This window comes from Pholcus phalangioides, unplaced genomic scaffold, assembly GCF_987345545.1.
Source record: "Pholcus phalangioides strain wild (caught in Gottingen) unplaced genomic scaffold, Ppha-v1.0 ptg000015l_1, whole genome shotgun sequence".
NCBI lineage: Eukaryota > Metazoa > Arthropoda > Arachnida > Araneae > Pholcidae > Pholcus > Pholcus phalangioides.
The window spans coordinates 92,773,957-92,797,983 of record NW_028301608.1 but is presented as its reverse complement, the minus strand read 5'-3'; the positions used below and the strand labels follow the sequence as shown (position 1 = coordinate 92,797,983).

The window sequence follows — 24,027 nt, the reverse complement described above, 5'->3', positions numbered from 1 at the left end:
GAATTTTTGTCGGACTAAAATTAAATTATTTTAGTCCGCAGGTTTCCGTGACCTGTCGGGGTTCTAACCCTCCTGGATATCGTAGCGAGGACCGTATATGCTACCACCGCCCCACGAAAATGCTGTGAAAAAAGCGTTATATATAAAGAAATATTGTAAATCATCATGTCTTCCTACTGCTTTTCAATTATATTTTCTGTAATCACACAATTATATTATTTTTTTATAAACTTTTTGGTTCATTCCTTCACAATTTTTGCTTTTTTTTAAAAATAAATTCAAAAACTAAAAAAAAGTTGCTTTGCTTTTTCGGAAAAAGATTCTTCACTCGTCAAAATGGTTGATCACGTGAGTCTCCCCCCCCCCTTTTTTTTAGTGCTTGAACAAAGCCAACACCAGCTCTGCTTTTGCTGGTGTTAACACAAAGCCGGGCTATTTCTGAGCTTCGTAACGTATAAGTCATCAGTGAGAGACATTCCTTCGCATAGGGTTCTGTCAACACCAGCTATGGCCGGTGCTGTCTTTATCCTTAGTGATTAGCTGTCAACAATGTGTTTTGAAAAGCGGGCACTCCTATTCTGCACGGAACATTTAGTTCTTGTGATCGTTGGTCCACCAACAGGACGATGCTCCTTCACGAACTGTTCTGACAAAAATTTGCGCAGTTTTAAAAAATAAGTTAATAATAGTTTTATACTTATTTCTCATGTGCGACTGAGAATAGTAGTATCTGTTGTTTCGACGAATTCTTGGAATATTCATTAATATGTTTTCTCGGTCGTTTTATTCATCTGTATTAATTAGATTTTGGCTAGGGTTGACAAAGCAACTTTCTGTCGGGATTGGCGTGGTGGTGCGTCTTCTGCGACGATTCACCACAAATGCTTCTCAAGTTTTACGGGGTTTTTTTGGTACGTACCACATACCTTTGTAAAAGTGCTGAATAAATTGTTATGTTTTTATTTTGCTGGTTGGGGCTTATCATTATTTTTGTTGGTCGAATTTATTGTTTATTTTATAATACAGTCGCCCCCCCCCCCCACCGTATTCGCGGTTTCCATATTCGCGGGGGTTTTTTTTTCCTTTTTTTTTTTTGCAACTCTCAGAAATCATCATTGATGGGTTTTGTTTACAAAACTTGAGTTGTTCTTGTTTAGAATGGCTCGCTAATGGCATTACTGTCATCACTAGAGCCGTGGCAATTCCCAAGAGAGAAACGGTCACCTCGGGTTGGATTAACCACAATGTGCGCTAAAGAACACAACCAATTCTACAGAGCCAACTGAAGAGACATTGTCACGTTAGCAAAACAAGTGGGTGGAGAATGGTTCAATGATATAGATATAGAAGTCGAACAGCTAATTAATATCAGTTCAGAGGTATTGATCGAAGAGCAATTAATGCAGTTGACTGATCCTGAAACTGAAGCGGTACCAGATGAAGAAGATCAAGTTAAAAAAGTAGAAGACAAGTTCACCATGAGTAACATAGCGGAAGGGCTTCGCACGCTCAAATCAGCAATAGATTGTTTTCATATCATAGATCCCTCTACGGTACGCTCTTCACATGTAGAAAAATTGGTAGAGGAAGCCTTGTCATTATATTTCAATACACTTGATGATATGAAGAAACGGCAAATAGAAATCACAATGTTCTTTCAGAAACATCGCCAACAATTTCTGCACCCTTTTTTACATTCCCTTATACCTCTGCGTTATCCTGCTCTTTCTCATGTTGTTCAATAAACGAGATATACAAGAAAAAACTACGGTTTCGGTTATTAGCGGATTTCCCGTATTCGCGGTCACCCCTGGAACGTAACCCCCGCGAATACGGGGGGGGGGGGACCTACTGTATATAAATAGATTCCCCCCATGTGTTGTGATTTTCCTTCGGTCTCTCTCTCGAAACGATCACTTTGCCCTTAAAGTGTTTGATTTGTAAAGTTAAAATTTAAATGAACACGCGACGCATTGTACGTCCCGATAAACAATCGATTATCGGGAGAGAGTCGCAACAATACAGACTCCTCGAAAGAGGGGGGCGAAAGTAAGCTCGTCATGGCCCCTTGATTTTTCTGAGGCTTTACCTGGCAAATTCTCGAAAATTCACACCAGTTCTCATTTTTGTGAAGGCCCCGGGTGAATGTCCATACGCCTCTATGCCAATAATACAAAATTTTTACCGGAACGGGGGAATTCTGACTGACAGCTGCTTTTTTTGAAGGCTAGATTACCACAAAGTTGTAGTTGGTACGTTGTTTCAAAGATGGCAGCACAAGTTAGAATATTTTAGGATACTTTTGTATGTACCATCGAGCTTGTATTATATTTTTTAATATTATATATAAGCTCGAAGTTTTGTACCCCTCTGATTGTTCCAGTAGGGTTATAATCACAGAGTAATAATAATATATAGTATATCTTCACATGTAGAAAATGTGTATAGTCTATGGTCTGTCCACAAAATGTTCCATGGCCATGCATGGTCCACTTCATAGGCGGAGATAGACTTGGAAGTCTGGGGGGGGGGGCAAGGTCATTATTGCTGGGAGGGCAAGGTCATTATTGCTGGGGGGCACGATGATGATAATGTCAATTAATATACACGCATATACATTAGATCAGTCGACTCCACCTTTGACGCTAGGGGGGGGGCATTCCCCCCCCCCCCCGTATCTTCGTCTATGGTCCACTTCCATCGAAGCAAGAAATTGCAGGGTGAAATGTTCTCGTATTGGCAGGTCCACAGGAAACAACTCTTGAATGTTATGCGTAATAAAATGAAATGCGTAATTTTGTATGGATAGCATTGCAGGATGTTTCGTAAAATTTTACGAACTGTGCTGACAGGCACGTCGGGCCAATTCCCCGAGCACTGCACATTCCCAAAGCACTGCTTGACGCTTCCTGCAATGCTATAGCCACTTGCTCCACTGAAGTCGAAGCAATTGGTTTCCTCCCTCCCCAACAATTGCTCGTCAAACGAACCCGTCTCTTCGAATTTAGCAATCATCTTCTTTGCCTCACTAGGTAGTAAATTGCCCATGACGTAGACCTGAGTTGTGCTCGGCTTGAAAAAAAAAAATCATCATCTTTAGACCGTTTGCAGACATCAGGCCAGAGCTGCTTCTAATACCCTTTATAATGTCCGGAAATTCTTTAACGCAGATTCCACACAGTCACCGTTCTTATAAAATTTTCAAAAGCAGAGCCCGATCCTTCAATAACAACGTTATGGCGACCTTCTCGGATGCCGAGAACAGTGATGGTAACCTCGTATAGCAAAATTTCACTTTTGACTACTTTCCCCCCCCCCCCGTACATTCAGAAATTTGTGCTGCCATCTATCGATGGAAATATATAGTCAATTATTTTACACTAGAAAAGCATTTTGTTTTGCATTTATATATTTTTTTCAACAAAAATTCTTTTGTTTCTCAAAATTTCCCACAAACGTCAAGAAATTTCCCATGGGGACCAATTTTGGCCAATTTTTCCCACGAATATGGGAAATTTCCCACGAGTTACCACCACTGGGCCGAGAAAAGAGATGTAGATCTAAAATTTAAATATTATTTGATCTGGCGCTCTGTATCACTTGTTCACGGTCACTGGGCCGAGAACAACAGGAACTACATGTTCCCGCCAATTCCAATGTGCGGTGTGCTCTTCTTATGACGAGTTCAGCGCCATCTATTGGTTAATCTTCGTTTTATATTTTTATATAAAACGTAAAATTCAAAGTTTCTTTTAGGACTGAGGAGCATGGGCGGAGATACGGGGGATCTCTGCCCATAGATCCCCAGTGTCAAAGTGGAGTGGGCAGATCTAATGTATATGTGTGTATATGAATTGACATCATCGTGGCCCCCCCCCCCGGCAATAATGAGCTTGCCCCCCTCCCCCAGACTTCCAAGTCTATCACCGCCTATGCTGAGGATGTTGTCAAAGGTAATTTTTTGAAATTGCTGGTGTGTTGGCAAACTTAAAGAATTTTATGGTATTGCTATCCTGTATTGTATCAATTCTTTTTGTTGTTTTTGTCTAATTTATGTTTGTCGGATTCTCCCTTACACCTTGGGGTATAGTTACTTCCCATGCTTCCTAGACAATTGAAAACTGTACATGTATAGGTTCCCAACCTTTTTGGAGCCAGCGCCCCTTTTTTTAGTGCACGACTCCATAGCGCCAACCACCCTTCTCCAGGTAAACTATATTGTACATATATATATATTGAAAACAAGGACAAATTTTTTAATAATTTATTAATTTATGAGAAGGTAATAATATGTATTTTTCTCACAGTATTTGATTGAAAATATATATGCTATTTGGAAAAAATGAATATAATACCGTTAGTGAGATATCTGAGCTTGATGTGATGAAACTAATTTCTCGATGTTTGGTGCCATTTTTGTCATCAATAATCTTGAATATCCGCGTTCCGCTATTGGCAATGTTTCTTTTCTTTGTTAATAGACTGGTGACTATGCTAAATCCTCTCTCGGTTGAATATGATGATGGGAATGCAATAAAAAACTTTTTTGCTGCAGCCCATAAAACCGGATATAATGTTTGAATTTGACTTTGTAGCCAAAATTCCTGATACCCTTTTCTTAATTTTTATTTCAACTCTTCATTTGTTGAAAATTCTATCAACTCTTCCTGCAGCGATAATTCTGTTATTTGAGGAAGGTTCAAGGACCCATTCTGGAGTAGTCATGTTGACTACATCCTGAAATCTATTCGTAAAATCTTCTGTCAGTGCTTCTCCAAATGCTGGCAATAAACCAAAATGTCGTCATTAGTTGTTTCAATTGAAGAAAGCATTGGAAACTGATAAAATTGTCGTCTACCAAAGTTTTGTTTGTAAAAAGCAAGTTTTGACACGAACGCTGAAATAATTCCTTTTGCTTTGATAAAATTCAAATCATTACCTCGAAGTTGTACATTAATTTCATTAAATTTAGTATATAAATCGGCCAAAAAGGCGCAATATCACTCTTAAATTTCAATAAATTCTCTCTCAATGAATCATCCTTGTTTTCAAAAAACTTTGTGGCTGATTCAAAGAGTTCGTAAAATCGTTTCAGACAGGTACCTTTTGACAACCAACGAACTTCTGTATGCAATAATAAACGATTGAAGTGTCTTCATCGTTTTCATCACAAAGATTTCTAAATATCCTGTTATGGATAGCATTGCTTCTGATCTTGTTAACTGCTTTAATTACATATTGTAGCGAGCGATGAAAGATTTTTTAGCGACCAAATGTTGTCGGTGAATCATACAATGCACGGCCACTAAATTTGGTACGACTTTTTTTCAGGATTGAAATGAATCCACGGTAGGAGATTAATATCACCGGAACATATTGTGTTTATTACAATGAAATGCCTTTATGATTTTACCAGGGTTATTAAAATCAAAACAATAAAAGTAATAAACACATTCTTACTTTTGGTGGTAACAATTTACCCTTGATATGAAGAAATTCCGAAATACATTGGTTGGTATTTATAATAATCTTTAACCTCTGTCCACTGCACTATTGTACCGCCCGGGAAATATTGCCCCGGAAATTTAAGGTCTATATGACCTTGAATTTTCTTCACATGCTTAAAAGGGCGGTACCTTCAACGCCAACTCAATAGCCTTGTTTACATGGGAAATGAAAAAATAAAGGGAAACCGCTATTCGCCAAAGCCAAAAATTTTTTGCTGAACAGGGAAAACTGGCAACTCTGTTTCCTTATTAAGCAATAGCGACAAAATCGCAAGGGATTATGAGAAATAGTATGCACACCGCGAAAATCCCCAAGAGGATATCTAAATACAGTATTTTTCCTCCTCTCTCTTTACTCTTCTTTCTCTACTAGGGAAAACAGTCATCAAGCCAGTGCCTGAACTCTCAGTGATACCGCAATATTGAACATGCAAACCGGGCTAATATAACTTGAACATGAAACGCCCCCCTCATTCTTCTGAACGCCCCCTCAATATGACTTGAACAAAAAACGCCCCCCTCAGACTTCTCAGCGCCCACTGGTGGGCGGTAGCGCCCACGTTGGGAACCACTGATGTAGACTATGAAAGTCACAATTAGGTGCGGATAATATCTGGTACTTTTGAGAGATAGTTTGGGAAACTAGATAAAAAAAATTTTAAGTAAAATGAAGGAAATTTTCCTTGTTTTTGGATGATTACATTGCTCATTTACAAATAACAGGTCTTACAACAACCAAAATTTACTTTTTCCCTTTTTGATTTGGGATTTTGTCTTATTACTGAAATTTGTCATAGAGTGAATTATGGGTCAGAAATTTTTTATCATTGGAAGGTACTGTTCAACTAAATCTATAGGTACATATACCTGCACACATAACTGATCTTTAAAAATTGTTGAGTGTGAATCAAGTAAACCTTGCTAACTTGACATTCACTCATATTTTTCAATGCCCTTGTGGTGTTTGAGCTACTGAAGTTCTACTGTGATTAGTGTAAAAGATGCTTTAGTTTCGAATTTATTCATATTGAATTATCTGAAAATATTTTTCAGACGTAGGCTCAGTTACAATTATTGTGGATAATCAAGGTTTTACTGCAGTTATTTTTAAAATATTTATAAATTAAAATTAAATTTCCTTTCCTTATGTTATACATATCAATAAATTTAAGTGAATGTGTTTTGTGATGCCAAATTCAGTAGAAACGTGGAGGTATCTAGCTAAATAATTTTTAGAGAGATATAGATGGCTTTTTTCTCAGCCAGAGATATCAAGGAAACAGTTATTTTCCGGATATTACGCTGAGGTGAGCTCGGAAAGAAAAGTCATCACGTCTCCGCCGGGACTCGAACCCAGGCCCTCTTGCATACCGGGCAAGCATGCTACCATCATGCATCCAGTGGTGTAGATGGTAGCATGCTTGCCCGGTATGCAAGAGGGCCTGGGTTCGAGTCCCGGCGGAGACGTGATGACTTTTCTTTCCGAGCTCACCTCAGCGTAATATCCGGAAAATAACTGTTTCCTAAATAATTTTTGTTCCTCAGGGTGTCTACTGGCACGGAAAAGTCACAAAGTCCAGGAAAAGTGATGAAGTTTTGGAAAAGTCACCAAGTAAAGAAGGTCAAAGATTTTTTTTTGAATCAATTTCCTGATTTTACTGGCAAGTTCCTGAGATCGATTTTATCCCGAAAACCATGAACTTATATTGGGCTACACATTGCAAAAGCCAGATAGATTCATGCAACCATGCAGTGGTTGTTGGCTAAGAGCAATTTGCAAATGTTACCAAAATACACGTATTAAATCTAAAATTTTGCCAAATAACAAGTATTAAATCACAAACATTTCATCAATTTTCACAAATTTTTCTCCGATTTGGTAACAATTTCTTCTAAGTAGCTAAATTGTAAAACACAAACAAGAATCCAGTAGGAATCAAACTCAAAATTGAGGAAGCAACTAACAGCAAATATTCATCCATCTATCATGTTTTTAATTTTTCTGAATTGCAACATAAATGGTGGCATGTCTCCTGCATGCACACTGATGCACCAAAGAACATTTAGATGTTTTATGGTTTCAAAATCGGCTCTCTTATTAGTTATTGTCAAAATCTTTTTGACCATTTTATGTGCCAAGAAATGCATGTGTAATTTTTCGTGGGATGGTGGTCATAGCTTTTGAATTTTATTTGTAAATGATTCTATTTCATTAACTGTAACACTTGATTTTTATTTCTGGACTCTATGGTGCAGAGGGCACTGTGTTAACCAGTCAACTGTCCAATTAATTTGTCCGAGCGTTACCCGCAGTGCCCACTTTTTTTTGAAGATGCACGCACTTTTCCCTTTTCTTGAAAGTTTGAAACATTAAAATATTTTTTTTATAGCTCGAATGTGTCGAAACGTAATATGACACCCCAAAAGTGGGGGGGGGGGGAGGTCATAATGTCTTGTGACTAGAAGAAATGCTGTTGATGGATTTATGTGGAACCATAGTAGTTGAACCTTTGCTAAAAGATATATGAATAATAAAATAGGTGTAACATAGAAAGGGAATCAGAAATCGGAAAAAAAAAAGCGATGGGAACGACAGTTGTGCAGGGGTGCACGCTGGTTCCATACAACAAGCAATGCAGCCTTGACACTGACTGTTTAAAAACCTGAAGTTCAGGTTTTCTAACCAATTACTGTCCGTGTCCAAAAATTTATATTTTGGTTTAAAGAAATTAATACAGTCAAATCCTGTTTTAACAAATACCGTTATAGCGGAAAAATCTTGTTTTAATAAACACTTCTCTAATCCCCCAGTTAAGTGTACGTGGGAGCAATGCAAAAACCTGGAATTCCTTTATAACGAAATATCGTTATGACGAAGTGATTTCTCCGGTCACTTGGAGTTTGCTATAACAGGATTCAACTGTATATTGAAAGAAAATAACTTTCCTTACTATTTTAGCCAATTCTTGTTGATTTAAATGCTTTTTAAAAGGTGATAATTCAAAATTTCTCGAGAAGAAAATGTTTGTGCCCCCTCCAAATGCTGATCCTATGTACAGTGATTGGCACTCTGACATTTCATAATGATGTTTCCTTTTCAATCTAACGGTTTTTAATTTTCAAATTGAAGTATTCTTTTTTTTCCTGTGTATATTAATTATAATTACCAAGTTCAATGTTGAATTTTTTGTTTTGTGCTACGTGTGTGTGTATGCGCATTACATTTTTTGCATCTGGGATCATGATCTGAAAAAAAAGCTGTTGCACAAGCATATTTACACAGCTCGTAGTAATGGTCAAGGGTTTGAATAATTATCCTATGACTTATATTACGGGGTCTATCCGGACCTTTCTCATAAGGTATTGTTTTTATGAAAAATTTTCCTTATTTTTTTTGTAAGAAGGGTCATTAATTTTGTGAAAAATAAGCAATTTTGTGGGAAGCGAATCTATCACAAAAGAAATGAAATGCCAAATTTATGGTTCCTTTAATTTCATATTTTGTGAAGGGTCCGTTTTTCAGATCAGGAATTTTATGAAGGGTGAGGAAAACAGACCCAAATTTTGGCTGGACAGACCCCTGTATAAGTAATACATAGAATTGTTATACACGATTCACATACTTACTGAAATGAGTTGTAGCATTTTTACTTATATTGCATTTGTCCATATATATTTGAGTGTGTGTGTAAAAGCATTTGTAACGAAAGAAGGTATACACACAGTTCCATATGTATTAAGACCATACATATAGAAGTGTTATATATGCTTCACATTTTTACTGAAATGAATTGTGACTTTATTATTTCATAAAAAATCTGAATATATTTATATATATTTGTGTGTGTGTGTGCATGTAATCATTTGTAATGAAAGAAGGATAATAAAAGAGTTCTGAATTGTGTCATTGTGCTCTTTTCTGAGTTTTCATCTGTGACTTCCGTGCAATTTGATGTTACTGCTAGAAAATAAATGTGCATTCATTTTTTTTCTCACTTCTTGTGCTCCATCGAAGTCCCTGCTGAAATTGAAAATTGTTGTTCTCTCTGACACCAAGGTTCGGAATGTTTTTTTTAAACAGAAGGTATTCTACAGATTCATGCAGAGGATAGTTTTGAACCTCTGTAATGGCAGTGGTGGTCGGCTGAAGTTGGATTCCTGCAGTTTCCAACTTCAAGATGTGAATGCGACTTGGTTTCCCATTTGAAAAAGTCTCTCTTCAGAGAGCAGACATGATGAAAATTTGAGAGCATTTACTACCTTTATTTTAAAATATGTAAAACAGATAACAGCACCATCAAAACAAAACACAATTCTGACAACATAAATATGTTAGGGTCACATACACTCACAACACGCATTCCAGCATTTTTGCTTGAAATCACTGCTCCATGTAAGTGCGTGTTATATGTAAATAATATGAATACAATATACACACGTTAAATTAATGTACCAACTCTATATGCTTATCATTTTGCACTCGCGTGGTTATTATCCTGGTATGTTTTAGGAAGGGCTCATAAATATATGTGGGGCAAACCAGTAAATGCGATAACTCAATATTATAAACAAAATATATGTTGGGAGGGGGTGTCTCTTAAAGAAAAGGATCTTGATAAGTTTTATGAATTTCGTTAATTATTTGCAATTGCCAGTTATTATTCATTTTTAATAATTACTGGCAATTAGAAATAATTACAGCATTATCACTTTCACCATAACTAATATTTTGTATTTATAGGAATATCAAATGACTGAACTAGTTTTTGTACCTATGTTTCCTTGTATTTCATGCTGCATTTTTTAGCTGTAGAAGAATAATAGTGGTGGTTTATATAGTTAACAATATATGTGTTACAGTAAAGTCAGACCAAAGTAAATAATTATTTAAGTACACACTCGTGCATATTCGTTTTTCATAAATTACTTTGTAAATTTACATGTTCATATCTCTCCAAATGAATTATTTCGCTTCTTGCGAAAAAAAATTTTAAGACACAGGCGCCACTATAAGTATAATACAGAAAGAATACATATATATATATATAAAATACGAACTACACAGGTAAATATAATAAAAACAAGTAAAAATGGTACAGAGTTTTTTTTTCAGATTTCAAAGTGGGAGGCATTTGAAGTGGTTTATGCCTGTGGGTGCTCATCTTTCATTTTGGTGTGAAAATTCTACTTCGACATCACTCATATGCTCGGTGACATTTCCAGATGACTCAAGTGGCCCACAGCGCATTTTTAGATCACCTGGGTGGCTCAAGGCACAGAAACTCAAGTGCCCCGCCCTCCTCAAAAAAGTTGAGCACCTTTGGTGTACGAAGTGCATGTACGGTTAAGAAGTAGTAGTCTAGGAAGCCAGCTAGCTTACTTTTGCTGACAAAGGGGAGGAGGGTATTAAAATTAGCCTAAATTGTGCTGGCATAATACTTGTATGGCCCCTTACAGAGACAAAATTTCACGAAATCTTCGATGTCATTATATAACCAAGTTTGACACTATTTTACGTAAAGTGCCACAGAAATCACTGAATCAATTTGATTCTCGTAAAATAACGGAGAATTATATAAGTTAGTGATAAACGAATGTCACTGAACTGTCACCGGTGACTTCACTGTATGACGCAGCTGTTTCTCTTGTATTCGAGAGAGTCTTTGATCTTTTCACAAGTAGGATGGGCCGGGAGCGATTTGCGTCGTTTCTCGACGGCCCTTCCAAGAGCGTATTTTATGTGGGCCTGATTGAGAACAGCCTTAAAGATCTCGATGATGTTCTCACCGGTTTTTGCCGACGCTTCTACGAACCCGCACTCCCAGTCAATAGTGACCACTATCTCGGCCATTTCTTTGCTGACGGCCCTGCGGCTGCCTTCTTCACCATCATCTTCGCCCAGATCACATTTGTTTCCGACCACAACTATGGGCACGGGATCTTGCCGTATCTCCAAGATCTGCTCCCGTAATGAACGGACTTCTTCGAAAGACTGCTTGTCGTCGATCGCGTACACCAGCAGGATCGCTTTCGCAGTGCTGATGGCCAATCGCCTCATGGCCGGGAACTCGTAATAACCGGTCGTGTCCAATATGTCCAAGACCAATCGATCTCCTTCGACTTCGTACTCGCCGCAGTGCATCTCTTCGACGGTCGGTACGTGTCTGTTCGGGAAACGGTCGTACAAGAACTGCTGTACTATCGACGTCTTGCCGACGCCTGCACTTCCGAGCAGCACGAGCCGTGGATGCCGGCTGACTTTGATGCCGCTCTTGCAATCGCCTATAGGCAAACTTAAGCGTGCCACACAACCGGGCATTTTGGACGGCTCCCCTAACGCTTCGGAAATGGAGAAATGCGAAACGTAGACGTCAATCTTGAGATGAGAGGTAAAAAACACTATTTCAATATCGTTACGAAGCTGCAACTATTGCAATCTTCAAATGTCTTTCCAGAACTGGATATCCTCCTATCAGAACTGTTTCTGAGAAAACAGTATTTCACATCTTTGGTTTCTTCAACACGAATATAACCTATAAATATAAAAAAAAAATCAAATTACGTTAAAAAGTACTTCCGTGCATATTTTTCCTGTAGATTTAAACACTTTTTCAAAATTAATGACATGAAAAAGTTTAGTCTAGACTCTGAAGTGAAAAATATGTTATGGTAAATGTGATAAATCGTTTATTATGCATAATTGAAACAATCTTCTGGGGGTAAGTTTGATAAATTTATCACGTCTACCGGTGTGATTAGACATAATACCCAACGGGGCGTATGCTGGTTTGGTATTTGGAGGGGCACAAAAACTTTCTTTCCGAGAAAGTTTTAGTTATTACCCTTCAAAAAGCATTTAAATTAACATGAGAATTCATTGTATCGATGTACGATCGTAAAATTTGTTAAATTCGATTTTGTTATATTGAGGTTTGATATCAAAATTCGTCAAATAAGAGTTAATTATAGGAGCTATTTTGGGGATCTTCCGAAAAATTCGTTGAATCAGAGTTCATGATGTTCGGTTCAAATTCTGGCTCACGAGTACGGTTATCTAAATAATAAATCTTACGTCAATGGGACTAATATATCATATTTACCACTACGAAATGACGAATATGCGTAATAACCAGCAAATGTGATGAATTTGGTACGATTTATCATATTTACCAACAACGATTGGGAATGTTGCATAATCGCTGATAAAAGTGATAAATTTAAGAAAATTTATTAAACGTACCATGTAGTTGACGATTATAACACAATAATTGGTTTATTACGCATAGTTATCGGATTTGCTATAACTTATAGAAGGAAATTCCGAAAGGACCCAAATAAAAGCGGTTCTAAATAGAGGTGGTCCTGCAGGCAGGGCCGTTTTAAGAGCATCATGGGCCCCCAGGCCAAGTGGTTTTTTTGAGGCCCTACAAGGTAAATTCAAAAAAATTTCAAATCTCATTTTTGTGAGGCCCTCTTTTCTCTTGAGGTGCCCGGGTGGGCCCATGCGTTAAGACGGCACTGCCTGCAGGGAGTTTCACAGTATTATTTCGATCTCAATTTTTAATGTTTCGGATGTCACGGAATATCACATTCTGTGTACAGTGAAACCTTACACATAACTGCCGGTATTACGCGTAATTGCCAGTTAAAAGTGATATTTTTTTTCTAGAATTAATCAAATTCATCAACGATAACGCTTGGGTAGCCTATAGGGCGCATTAGTGGTGACGTTACGACCGACAGTGCTGATTCCAAACATAAGCTGAGGAGATTATAAAGAAAAACGCAATATAGGACATAAAGATGAGCCTGTGTATAAATTATTTTTCTAAAAAAAATAAGATTAAATAAGACTTGCGAGCTCTTGAAATCGAAATTTCAAACTCTCGTGAACATGAAGTGTTAGAAATATAATAATAATATTTCGTCTCTAATTAGATACGAGAGTTTTTTTATTTCTCGCATGCTATCTGTTCACGTGTGTTTGGCCTAATTGCTCTGAATATGAAGTAGAACCTCTCGATAATGGACACCCATGGAACCAAAAATTTTGTCCGCTTACGGGCAGCAACGATATACCATTTAACATGATTTATGCGTCTTCTTCATTTACACGCCGTTTTGGCTTCTGTGCTATTGGTTTCTATGCATTTTCATTACTGCAAAAGTGATTACACCGGTGGTTATGCATAATCAAAAATCGTCTCGACAAAGAAAGTTTGATTAAATTTCACTGCATTTTTATCACTTTTACCGGCGATTATGTGTAATTCCCAGATGAAGTTAGAAAGTCTGATAAATAAGAAAAATTTATGACCTTTGTATGGTATATTATAAACTTTCATCGCTTCATTAAACCAATTAATTATTTTAACCCGTACATGATACGTGTACTAAACATATATTTTGCAATGAAAATCAAATTAAATTAAAATAAGTGTGAAGAAGATAAAAACATTCTCATAACATTATCAGTCTTATAATGTTACAAAGGTATCAACAAACACAATCAACACATCACCATTCGAATTCACTATCCCGGAGCATTCAGTTAATTAAGTAATTAATTGATGATTTATCATATTCACCAACACGAGCTTGGGACATCTTTTTGAGTGTGATAAATTCACGATTTATCACCCAAAGTTGATAAATTGGAGTTTTCCTGTTTTTACTGTCGATTATCGAGAGTGTCCCCTAACGAGGAGTGAAATACCTATTAAATCGCTATTCTATGGAACCGGGAATCAGAAAAGTGCCCGATAACGGGGAGTGTCCGTTAGAGGAGGTTCCACTGTATATCTTTCATTAAATTTGAATTTTTGTTTATTTTCAAATAATTTTTGATCATTTATTTCTTTTATCAAATCAGAAATTTGTCCCGATTATTCGGAACCATTAATTTCAAAATTTTCATCAATTATGAAATTACTTCCTTCAAAAACTTAATTTTTTATAAATTATTACTTTTAACAATTCTGAAATTACTCTTGACAATTCCTAAGTTATTCTCAATAATTCTGATTTCTATCAGTAGTTCTGCAATTATTGCTTTCAGTAATTCTGTGACTATTTTTTCATTAATTGTAAATTTTCATTTATCCTAAAATTATTTTTTTCAATAATTCTTAAAATTATTTTTTTCAATAATTCTTAAAATTATTTTTTTTCAATAATTCTTAAAATTATTTTTTTCAATAATTCAATATTCAATTATTTCTTCAATTCGATTCAATCAATAATTCCATGATTGAATCCATGACTTAATGCAGGAATCAAAAGCATGGCTACTAAGCTAAACGCACGTGAAAGGATAGCATGCGAGAAATAAAAAAACTCTTAGCTAATTATAGACGAACTATTATTATTATATTTTTAACATTGCATGTTCACTTCACGAGAGTTTGAAGTTTTCATTTCAGAAGCTCTCGCAAGTCTTATTTAATCATATTTTTTTTTTAGAAAAATAATTTATACAGATTCTCATCTATGTCCTACGGCGTTTCCCTTTATAATCTCGCTCAGCTCATGTTTGTTTGGAATCAGCGCTGCCGGTCATGACGTCACACTAATGCGCCCTATCACGCGTAATCGCCGGTAGGATAAATTTATGCACAATAACCGGATTATCACATTTACCGCGTAACAAATATACTGCCAACGAATACTAAATGCTTACTTAATGTGACACACTCGGTGAATATTATTAAAAAATGATTTTACGTGTTCAAGTATTTTATCTCATCTACTTTGAAGAAAATCCCCTATAATAGCATTATCAATGAAAGAAGCGGGAGTGCATGCGGTCCATTAAAGTACCAAAATCGGTACTGATGGAAAAATGGTGTTGAGTTAGAAGAACATGTGCCACCCACGTCGTCGTTCCAAAGAGTGCTTCGACCAGAGAGATTCTCGTTACAAATATTATTTAACTTGTTACTCGTGGAAACTTTCACCGAAGAAATTAAATAATAAGAAATGATAAAAGAGAATTATAAATATAAATTCTTTCCTAACGAAAACTCGTATTTTAAAAACAAAGATTCCTCATTCAATTTTCCCGAACGTCTCTTAAAATAGAAAATTGGTTAATTCCATTTCCATTGCCTATAAACAGTATCTCTGATCTTACACCTCGTGAACATCCCTCTAGGGGAGTTTAATCCTTTTAATAACAGTCACTTATTCTTATACTCATTAAGATACTTGTGAGTTCGGATTCTCATTTAGATGCCTGTCAATCTACATACCCGTTTGAATGATCATCAACTCACATACTCGTCAATTTTCAACTAAATTTGAGTTCGCAAGCAATCAATCAATGATCGATAAATCAAACCATTTCACCTTATATAGCCTAAACCTCATCAATCCTTATAACTTTCCATGCAAAATTATTTGAAATTTATCAAAATTTATCAAATTTGAATTTATTTTTATTTTTGTATGAAACTTTTCAAAAAAATTATTTCAAGAATTTCACAAAAACGAAATTTAAACAAAAAATGGTGAAAACTGCCCCTTTTATCGCAATATATATCATGCTGCAGTGAATGTAATATAGTACATATAGAGTTGTGTCGTTATAACGAATTCGAAGATACCAGAGAAGATATTTCGTTACAAAGGAATTCCAGATTTTTACATTGTTCCTATGTGAACATATCTGGGGGATTAGGAAAGTTTTCGTTAAAACGAGATTTTCGCTATAACGGTATTCGTTAAAACGGGAATCGACTTATAAAAGCGCAATCCATCGAAGTGGATAAGTCAAAATAGCATTCATCAAATAATGCTTATAATTTGCTTAACTTCTTGTCAAAAAAGTCATCAAAATAATTTATTTAGAAACATTTATTCTGCAATGCTCTTAGTTTTTAATTAAATTGTTATGAAATGTGTTTACGAAAAAAAAAGATCGAGATACTATGATCGAGATGTACCTTAATGTTGGCTTTTTCACAGTAATTATCATATTGCAGTGAATACAATAAAATTGACTTATGGGGATTATACATAATCTATTGCTACATACGTACGAAGTATAGAGTTATTGCGGCCTTTATCTCAAACTATTTGTAGTAGAGGTACCTTTTGTAGTTTTAATTTAAAAAAATGCTCTCAAGAGGCGTTCAAAAATTTCCGTGTGGCGTCTTAACGCACTGGCCCACCCGGACACGGCCCGGGCCCCTCAGAAAATAACTTCTCCCGGGGCAAGTGAATTATGTCGATTATGCCGGGGCCGAATTATGTCCTTTGCGTTTATTTGACTGTTCAGGAAAAATTACTGTTTGATAGCACCAAAAGGCACACTTGCCCCTTGTGATAAAGTACATTTTTGTTTTTTGCTCCTGGTATTACGGTCCCAGGCCCTATCTTTTCCCCTCAAGTTTGCTCAGCACCTCCGTTGTCAACGTATGGTTCAAAAGCGTGATATATCATGTAAATTTTTAATGATGGAAATTTTTTTTTTCATTTTGTGTCCAACGAAAGCCTAAGCTGCCGCCAGGGTGCACCGCACCCTTTGCACCCTCGTTTAATCCGCCCCTGGGTAAAAGGGTAAATCGGTGAATATCCCTTAATTATTTTATGAATAATCACCAGTCATCTAAGAAAATTTTCCTGCATTTATCACTTTTATCGTCCTGGCGACCTTTTTTTTGACCTCGCACAGGGTACGCTGGGTGAGGTGCCCTCGCTCCAGTTAGATTGTCGAGGGGAATGTCCATATCATCCACTTCTCATCTCAGGTGATTATGCGATCGAGAAACGGATCGTTATCCTCCCTTTTTGCTGTAATAGGCAAATCTAAACACGCTTCTCTATCATCGAGTCAGTTAATTGATGTTGAACCCATTTATCGAGTTATTGCAAACAACTAACGAAATTTTGTGTACTACCCCAGAACACACTCTAATATAAATCAAAACAAAACTACCGCGATTATGCAAATTAGCCTGTAAAAACGACTACAGCAGCTCGTCTGGCGCCATCTATCATTTATTTCTGTCAAGAACTTTGTTCCCCGACTAATTACAATGGAAAATTTTCAAAAAGAGAAATTCAGATAGTTATTTTCATTGGGGAGATCATACATTTTCCATTCGAGGTCATTTGATAAATCTGGACAAAAACCTCGCCTCAAATTAAGTTTCGCTACTGGGGAAAATTTTAAATTCTAAATCAAATTACCTGATAACACTGAACAACAATGAAAGTATACATGAAAATATACCGCTCCGAATGGTTTTGTCTTGCTGCACACGAATATTTCCCATGAAAAACTTTTATCGGTTCTCGTTTTGGAGATATTACAGTATCATGTAAAGTATTAAAAAAAGTGCTTCACACAAGCAGTGCCACCGAACAACAAAACTGTGTCCGACATAAAAATATACAATTCTGAATGATTTTGATCAACTGAACACGAATATTACTAAGAAGAAAAGTTTTATTGGCTTCTTGTTTTTGAGATATTACCCTGTTAACAGTTAAAAGGTGTTTCACACGAGCGTTATTGTCATAGGCGGAGATAGACTTGGAAGTCTGGGGGGGGGGGCCCTCGATGATGATGTCAATGCATATATACACAAACATTAGATCGGTTGACTCCAACCTTTGACGAGGGGAATACACCCCCTCCCCCTGCATCTCCTCCCATGGTTATTGTATTGGTAAAAAGTGGTATAAGGACATAATACAACATTACCAGGTGGGGTACCAAAATGGTTAATCTCGACTACTGTTGGACAATTGTAAAGATAGAGAGAAATGATGTCACTCTCCGCTGTTCATACAAAGCCTGGATAACCAAGCGGAGATCGAGATGTAGTTCTGAAAGAAAATTCACATTCCTCTGTGAGGAATCGAACCACCAATCTCACTGTCCCGTTCAGCATTCATACATATGGAATAAAAACGTCTGCCCTCTGTAGTTCAATGGTTAGAACACTCGCACGGACAGTGAGGGATTGGTGGTTCGATTCCCACACGGAAGAATGTGAATTTTCTTTCCGAACTACATCTCGATCTCCGCTTGGTTATCCATGCTTTAGTACTTCGAATTTTAAAGATTCTTCCTATGTGCAATACAAACGCAATGCAAAACGAAATACGTGCCAGGCGCCGATAAATGAAGTATTGTGTGATAATAAATTTGTATGTGTTTTTTTTGCCTTTCTATGTATTTGTGTTTTTTTTTATGTATATTAATGTTGTGTCCCTATATATTGGTGAAGTTTCTGTATATCTGGGTTTTTATATATTTCCGTGCATTCATTTATTTTCCTATATGCTGTGTTTCAATGTAACATATTGTGCTATTATTTGTGTATTAAATGTTAGCAATTTCACAGAAAACCGTAGGTAATCACGCTTTTTGTGTCAAATTCGTGTTCAGTACACCGAACTACATAAGAAATGACTATTTTTTTTGACTATTTGTTACGGACGCAGAAATTTTGTCAAAATTTGCTGTTCGGCGTGAGCGACATCCATATGTAAGCACTAAACAACAAATATTTATTCATAGAGATATGATATTTTTATTACCATTCAGTCCATTAATGAAAAAATATTGAGTTTGCACATTATGCTTACATGTAGAATATTATTTTCAGAGTATCATTATATATATATAAAATATTTAAAAATATTTCCAGTGGTAGTATGAACAGAAGAAAAAATAACTAATCAACAAAGACTATGTTCGACATGTTGATGCAATATCAAGATTCAAAAAATGAGCGAACAAAAGATTTAATTTATAACGGTTTCCTGTGGGTGTCATTTACTGACAGCTAACGAAAACCTTTTATCAATTATTCTAAAGAATACAATAGATCATTTCTGAATTCAATGCATAAGTCCAATTGATAAAATCAAAAACTGATTCTTCAAAATAAATTTTTCATGCTAAACAAAAACAAATATCTCACCTTCCTTAAATCTTATTTAGGGGTTATGCGATGTAATATAGAAATTATGCGATGTAATAGAAAGAGTATCGAGAGAGTTCAACACGTATCTCGGGGCACCAGCATAAAACAAAGCAACACGTCTGCCGTACTTATTGTTGTTCGAACGCACTTGACACTAACTTATGAGCAATAAAGTAAAGTGACGGAGCCTATAATGGATAACCTGATTGGCATCATCTTGGCGACCGCCAAGCGGACTCGAGAGATTTATTTTATCGACACTTTTTGCCCGAAGATAAGCTCGCGAGTCGAGTAGAACATTTTCTTGGAAAAGAAAATACTCCACCGTTATTTTTCAATGCAAATTAAAAACAGTTGAACTTGGTTAATTTGAAGCTCGAGAGAACTGAAAAATTCCGAATTGTCCAATTTATCTATAGGGTGATTCCATAATTACCCTCTCCGCATTTTACTGGCGAATCGTTGATCCTAGAGCTAGTTGCAATTAGAAAAAGGTACCGAAATACCGCGTTGAGAACTCAGATGCATGATTCATGTTGCAAGGGGTTGTGCAGTTATTAAAAGAAATTCAGGTCATTTGAACCGCACCACTGTCATTTTCTGCATGCGAGGGCTAATCAGACCGGGACCTACAATTTATTGCCGATTAGGAACGTCAGGCTTGGTTTCAGGTTGACTCATTGCGGTAGCAATTTTTCCTGCGATCACGTCGCCGTTTCTGTTGTACCTTGTGTCAGGAAAGTTTTCTGACAAGGATGAACCGGGTATCGAACTCGCGACTCCTCTAAACATCCTTTGGTACTTTAAGCGAGTATTTTATCGACCTGGGCTACCGCGCCCCAAAAAAAAAATTTAGAAGGTAAGGTTACCATGTCCTCAAAAACAAATTACATGGTTGCCCCGTTTCTGAGGCCAACAAAAAAAAATTGCACGTTTCTAAGTCCAATATTCACTGAGATATTCGATTTCGAAAAATGGATTAAATCGGGAAAGAATAGTATGAATAAGAGAAAGAAGTGCTGTCCGTTTTTGTTATCTCCCAATTTTTGATTTCGAATTTCTCAGTGAATATTGCACTTATAAACGTGAAGTGTTTTTTTATTGGCCTCAGGAGAGACGAGGCAACAACTTTGTAATTGCGTTTTTGAGGACATGATGACCGCATAAAAAGTTAATGCATTTTAATATTATTATATTTATACTATTATACTATTATTATTTGAAATTTTTTTCCAGTTGGAAATATGCCTTTTGTATCAACGGCTCACCAGTAGAATGCGGCGAGAGGGGAATTATAGAATACCCTGTATACTGGATCCGTTGAATGGCTACAAATCGCAAGTCAATCATTACATAAGAATAATATGCGTATGTATAGTTGGTCTTAGCTGCTACATAATTCCATTTATGGAATCGGTATCATTGTACAATTCCTTGATCGCGTGCACAAAATTTCCAGAAGTTGAGCAATACAATTCATGTAAAGTGGTGCTCTGTTTCGTTTCATTTGGGATGAGCAATTCAATAAGCATTAAATTATCATAAAAAATTAAAAATTTAGAAATTAGCATTTTGAATTCTTTCTATACGGACAGTTGTTTCTGAAACTGCCCACGGGTCATCAAAACACTTTTGGCGGACTAATTCAGCACGGATAATCCTTAATGCGTAAAAGACGCTAATTTAGTTTATGTGGTTTTGCCGGTTTCCGATCATGAAAACCGGCAATTTTTTTCCGGATTGAGTCGTTAAATAATAATGTAAATTAAAAAGTAAAAATTAAAATAATTAAATCAAAATGGAAATAATTAAATTCTGACGTACATTTTGACATGCAAAGGGTGCCGTTTCTAAAAGAAAAAATTTCCGTTTTTTATTACAAGTTGTCATAAATAACCCGACAATTCCTCATACGTTACTCAGTGGACAGAATGTTTAGCAGGGCTGTTCGAGCCAGAGAAACTGAGTTCGGAAAAAAACAGACCGAATTGCACGCTTAACTTCGGAAACGCCAGCAATTTTTTTTAACTTTTATTTCTAAAGATTTACTATTTATTGAGTTGGGGTCAGGCAGCCAGCCAATACTCCCTAGATCATTGTTTCCGAAACTTTTTGTTCCATCGCCCTCTTCTTTAGAAATTTTTTTGTCTCATCGCCCCCGACACAAACGTACCCACAGGATCCTATGTTATACTTATGTAGCTTCTATCGTCCCCCTGGCCCCATTCCATCGCCCATTAGGGGGTGATATTGCCCGCTTTGGCAAACACTGCCCTAGATAATGAAGGTTGAGCGAATTGGTCGAGAAAAGTGATTACTTGTGAATATATCTCATCTATTTGCTCATACGAAAATCGTGATTGTTTTTCCTCTCCAATTTCGAATTATCAAAAATACTAGTAAGAAATTCAAATTGAACAAGAAATTGTATCGTTAAACTAAATAGAAAATCCAAGGAGAGTTCGTAAAAGTTTGAATTATCCAAAATTCGAACTATCCAAGTTCTACTGTAATACCAACATAAAGAAATTCTATGCGCGTTGGTGAAAGCTTAAAACAAGCAATTATAAAATATTAAATTCGATATAAGAAGCTAACAATTTATTTATAACAACTTATTATATTATATAAAAAGATTTGGTTTTATTTTATTTAACGCGTTCACAGATGTACTTGAATAAAATAACATGAGTCGCCTTGTTGGAAAATTGCCCATTTTGGCTGATGACCAGGGCCGAAACTAGGCTGGGGCAACCGGGGGAACTGTCCCAGGGCCCCGAGCCAAATGTACAATGATTGTACTTTTATTTTGCATAATTTTTTCCTTTTTAATTGCCCCCTCCCTCCCAGAAAATGTCTGCCCCGGGGACCAGTAAAGGTATAAGCTACGGCTCTGCTGATGACTTGTACGGGGCATTCCTGTAATTTTGGCCGTCGCAACTATTTTTATAAAAACTCCTGTTTTTCCCCTCATTTTCAACAAGGCTCAGTTTGAATTTCTGAAATTGAGAACTAAGATTATTTTTATGACTTACATTTATAAGACAACCATAAATACATTATGGGCATTATATAGTATTTTATAATGTATATATATATATTGTTTATAATTTTTTGATTGTGTTTTTAATAGGGTTGCTGTATTTTTGAGAAATATATGACATCCATATTTGTTATGGGCATCTTTGTCTCAGCCGCCTCGTTGGGCATTTTGCCTGTTGTGGCATTGTATTTGTATTTGTATATAAATTATATCATGATAATTACGACTATAACATAATTAATTATACTGAAATAAACATATTCATCTCACGTATTTGCCAAACATAGTGAATTACATTTTGACTTGCAGTACCAATCATTCTCAGCAATTGGTGATATTTCAATAATTTTAACAATAGCTGGCAACTTTACTTGACTTCGGCAAATTTTGTTTGGTTCTAAATGGAGACTTAACTGACCTTTGACAAATTTTTCTTATTTTTCTTACCGCTCTTATAAACGTGAAATGTGTTTTGTTGGCCCAGGAGAGACAGGACAGCAACTTTCTAATTGGAAGTTAGAAGATAGGGGCGGGGGAAACCGTATAAAAATGTAGATTCTTTTTATTTTATGGCACACTGTTTTAACTCTCTGGTACAGAGTGATTTTTGAACATTCTTTAAGCATTCTTTAAACTAGAACCATACATCTACGAATACATGGTAGATTTACGACGAATAGTTGATGAGATAAAGGCCGAATTAGGGACTCACAGGACACCCTGTACATAGGTCTAAATCACAACTGTGTAATGCAATCCGCGTCTGCCTGTGGCATTATTGTAAATTGATCTCTAATGAACGAAGGTGAGCTAAACCATTCTGGTTCATCCGTTTCCGACAACTGTAATACAATATCCGGTGTCCGAGACCAACGTCAGCGGATGTTCGGGATTACATCGATGCTTGCAAGTAAAAATACACCGTAGCGTAGGGCAGCAATCAGTCATGTTCCCAATGAACAAATCACTTTTGAAAAACGAAACAATAAGCAGCAGAAACAAGAACAGCCTTGAAATTTGATATACGCCAGAATGATCAGCAGATCATTTAGCTTGAAATACGCCAGATCCCAAATACGTAAAGTGAAAACTCTTCAGCGCCACCTGCATTTAGATCCGTTTTTATTTGGGTCCTTTCGGAATTACCTTTTATATATTTAATATCAATATCTCCCTTCACTTCTTTCGGAATAGTGGAAATCGCTAACTTCCCCCCCCCCCCCGTAAAATGGTCCGACCTTTTTCTTTAAAAATGTAGGCTTTCATTTGGTTTTCAGCAGGTGCAAACTAAGGGGGTATAGGGGAAAAACATGAATTCTCAACCCGTGACCCACGGACCAAATGTGTCCTACGTAGTCATCAGATGTGGTCCGCGACAAACTGGAGACACATTTCCCATGAGACAGTGCGCTGAGATCACTTTGTGTGATAGAGCCTGGGTGTCTCTCGGTGCGTGACAAAGTACCAAACCATCAAGTGGCCCACGAAAGATTATTAAACCATTTAAGTGGATTACGACACATTCCCAAATCATTTA

The 24,027-nt window shown here is 36.5% G+C and overlaps 1 protein-coding gene across 1 annotated transcript; it reads right to left on the bottom strand.

Moving 5' to 3' along the window:
• Nucleotides 1-10,615: 10,615 nt before the first annotated feature.
• On the bottom strand, nucleotides 10,616-19,585 carry LOC149077065 (ras-related protein Rap1-like). Its single transcript, XM_089242648.1, has 2 exons — nucleotides 19,445-19,585; nucleotides 10,616-12,040 (listed from the first exon to the last, which is right to left on the bottom strand). Exon 2 carries the CDS (start codon nucleotides 11,824-11,826, stop codon nucleotides 11,128-11,130), a length of 699 nt encoding a protein of 232 aa, XP_089098774.1. The 5' UTR covers nucleotides 11,827-12,040; nucleotides 19,445-19,585; the 3' UTR covers nucleotides 10,616-11,127.
• Between the last annotated feature and the right edge of the window lie 4,442 nt (nucleotides 19,586-24,027).